At 37.6% G+C, this 2,790-nt stretch overlaps 1 protein-coding gene across 1 annotated transcript in view; it reads left to right on the top strand.

Annotated features, from left to right (window-relative positions):
* The window catches only part of LOC113235242, a 25,248-nt gene extending 22,458 nt beyond the window's left edge, over positions 1 to 2,790 (top strand). Inside the window, exons 3-7 of the mRNA XM_026470875.1 lie at positions 206 to 381; positions 808 to 997; positions 1,373 to 1,681; positions 2,227 to 2,396; positions 2,709 to 2,790. Coding sequence (XP_026326660.1) covers positions 206 to 381; positions 808 to 997; positions 1,373 to 1,681; positions 2,227 to 2,396; positions 2,709 to 2,716 — 853 coding nt within the window. The 3' untranslated portion in view covers positions 2,717 to 2,790. The remainder of the gene's footprint in view (positions 1 to 205; positions 382 to 807; positions 998 to 1,372; positions 1,682 to 2,226; positions 2,397 to 2,708) is intronic.

The following is a 2,790-nucleotide window of genomic DNA, read 5'->3' as shown; positions in this document are numbered from 1 at the left end:
TAGTGAAATACAGACATTGGACTTATCAATTTTATGTACTCGGAGTGTAGTGGCAATGACTCTGAGATCTTTACGATTGAATCTTGGAGACACTGCAACTGTCATAGGCAGGTGTGTTGCTTACCACCTTGCGTACGACTTGTTTGTCTTGTTGTACATGATATCTTAAAAAAATCATGCAATAAAGCTCTCATTATCTTCTCAGTTACTACGGCACCGGTTTTCTTAATAAACAATGTGGCATGACAATCGAAAATCCAACGAATGTTGACTTTGGGACGTGGCGGTGTTCTGTAGGTACCCGCAAGCTGGTTGCAGCAAATATGGAAGAACAGCCACCCATACAAGCATTGATTAGCACAACTAGCTCTGTTCATTCTGGTTAGTTTACTTTTTTATTTACTCCTTCTTCATATATATATATATATCATATATAAAACTTATCGTAGCCATGATTCAGTCGGAAAAATGCGATCTCAAGAGCAATGTTGTTCACATTGTTTGAATGTCTATGTTAACTTGTATTCTACGTACTTGAAGCCTAAACTATTGCGTATAGTATGTGGTAGTGGGATATTTTAAAATTTATTACACGTTATCGGGCTAATGTGAAGTTTTTTTCATTATAATAATACTATCTATGTGATCACGTCGAATTTATAGAATTCTTTCATGTAGTAGAATTACGTGAAAGAATTATATTTTCTTTTGTACTGCCTGATTTTTGTACATGATTTTTATTATAAATATTAAATATTATTTATTGCGATATTATTTTGTAAGTGTACAAAAGCCCTGCTCTTTCAGAAACAGACGTCGGACGAATTGCATACGAGCATGAAGACACATCAACAATTTTCATACGTGTGGACCATCCGTTCACTTTACATTGCCGCAAGGATACTATTAATTTACGATATTGCTGGTTCCTGCATCCGAATGGAACGCAGTACACTCCTGTAGTTGGGCAAAATGAAACTAATTCTCATGATTTCTGGTGGGTCTAATAGCAGAACCTGTAAAGGTTCCTTAAATTTACTTTAAACGAAAAAAAATTATTTTAACATTAAGCCAGACAGAAAAAGCTGTTTTTCATCTGTGGTTCAAGTGGAAGCGGAACATCTTTTTCGCTTGTGTTGCATGGAAATAAACTTTTTCTGACCTAGGTGATCCCGCGTTAGTCTCAGTTTACACTGCCGCGGAAATCTTGTAAAAGGTTTAATAAGAATTCAAATTTAATAAATTTATTGCAACTTACATCTATTAATATTATAGAAATAAAGTTCCAAAACGTATAATACACATTGCGTTAACTTCTCATATCGTAAACAATGTTGCGAAGGTGAATATTAACATCACAATTGCTTATCAGGTATGAAGGGGAGAGTCTTCAATCAGGTGATTGTGGTATCACGTTTAGAAGGGCGACTAACGACGACGCAGGGGAATGGACATGTCATATGGGTGCTAGAAACACATATGGCGTAGAAATTGCAGACAAAATAAACGTGAAAGTGACTGGCGCCCTGGCTGCGAATAGAAAGAATATTACAACAAAAATTGGCGACACTGTACACCTGTTTTGTCACACATCGAACGGTAATAAACCAGTGGAGTATTGTAGATTCTTGTCGCCTCAGTTTACGGGTATTCATATACACACCACGATTACGGAAGAAAAGTAAGTATCTCAATTTCATATTTTATATTATTGTTGGTGATTTTATACCACAAAGTTTGAAAACAAAGGTTTTCAATAAGTGCTTTTTACCCAGTATGACGTACGGAGTCGAGGCGTGGACACTCACGATACGGCTAATCCACCAGTTAAAAGCTCAGTAAGCTTTGGCACAAGCTGTGCTCGGAGTTTCTCTGAAGGATAAGATTCGAAAAAGGTTATCCGACTTCCAATTATTCCGACATTCAAGGTCGTTGACATAGTTAAGCAAGCTGGAATTGAAAATAATAATATACATATATAAACACACATAGAAATAGAAATTTTCAATATACCTACGTGGAAGCAAGTTCTTGCATGGAGACCACGACTCGGCAAATGTAACGTAGGACGCTATCTGGTCACATGGATTGACGATCTGCGAAAAGCTGTCGGCAGCAGATGAACGTGACACGCCCAGGACTGGGCAAATCGGCAGCTTAGTGTGCTATTTGGTGCTTTTTGTTACCCTGTTTTATTACAAGAACCGATCACTTATTTTCCCCTAGCGCAATTGATGGCAACTACTACTTCACACCCGGAAAAGATCTGAGTCAAGGAGATTGTTCCCTGACTATCAAAAGTGTTCGACAGCAGGACATAGGGTCGTGGTCCTGCGCAGCTCTAATTATTGATACTATAATGGAAGCCAGCGATGACATCTACCTTAGTTACGAAAGTAAGTATGCTCTTATACGGTTTACTATGGCTACGGTGACAAATGCCAGGACCGATAAGAAAAATGTACCACTGTTATCGGTGTTATATGTGATTGAGACGAAGGCACACGTGAAATGCCGTCGTCTCCGTCTTCGGTGAGCGCACCTAGGTACCGTTGTTTTATCTTCCCTGATAATATTAATTGTGGTCAATGATTAAGGGGGCAAATTAATTTAAAACCTTTTTGTTATTACCGCAAATATCCCGATTATGTTTTACACAATCAACTCAAATCGCTGAACACTGAGATGATCGTATCTTAAATTTACAGCAGAGTGAAACAATCTAAAAAATAGAATACTTCAAAGTTACGTCGTTTTAAAATGACATTTTGGATGGAAAATTGACTTGAG

Source organism: Hyposmocoma kahamanoa, unplaced genomic scaffold (assembly GCF_003589595.1).
Source record: "Hyposmocoma kahamanoa isolate Upper Pololo Valley unplaced genomic scaffold, ASM358959v1 87, whole genome shotgun sequence".
NCBI lineage: Eukaryota > Metazoa > Arthropoda > Insecta > Lepidoptera > Cosmopterigidae > Hyposmocoma > Hyposmocoma kahamanoa.
The sequence above is the reverse complement of the archived record's forward strand: the minus strand, read 5'-3'. Positions and strand labels throughout refer to the sequence as shown.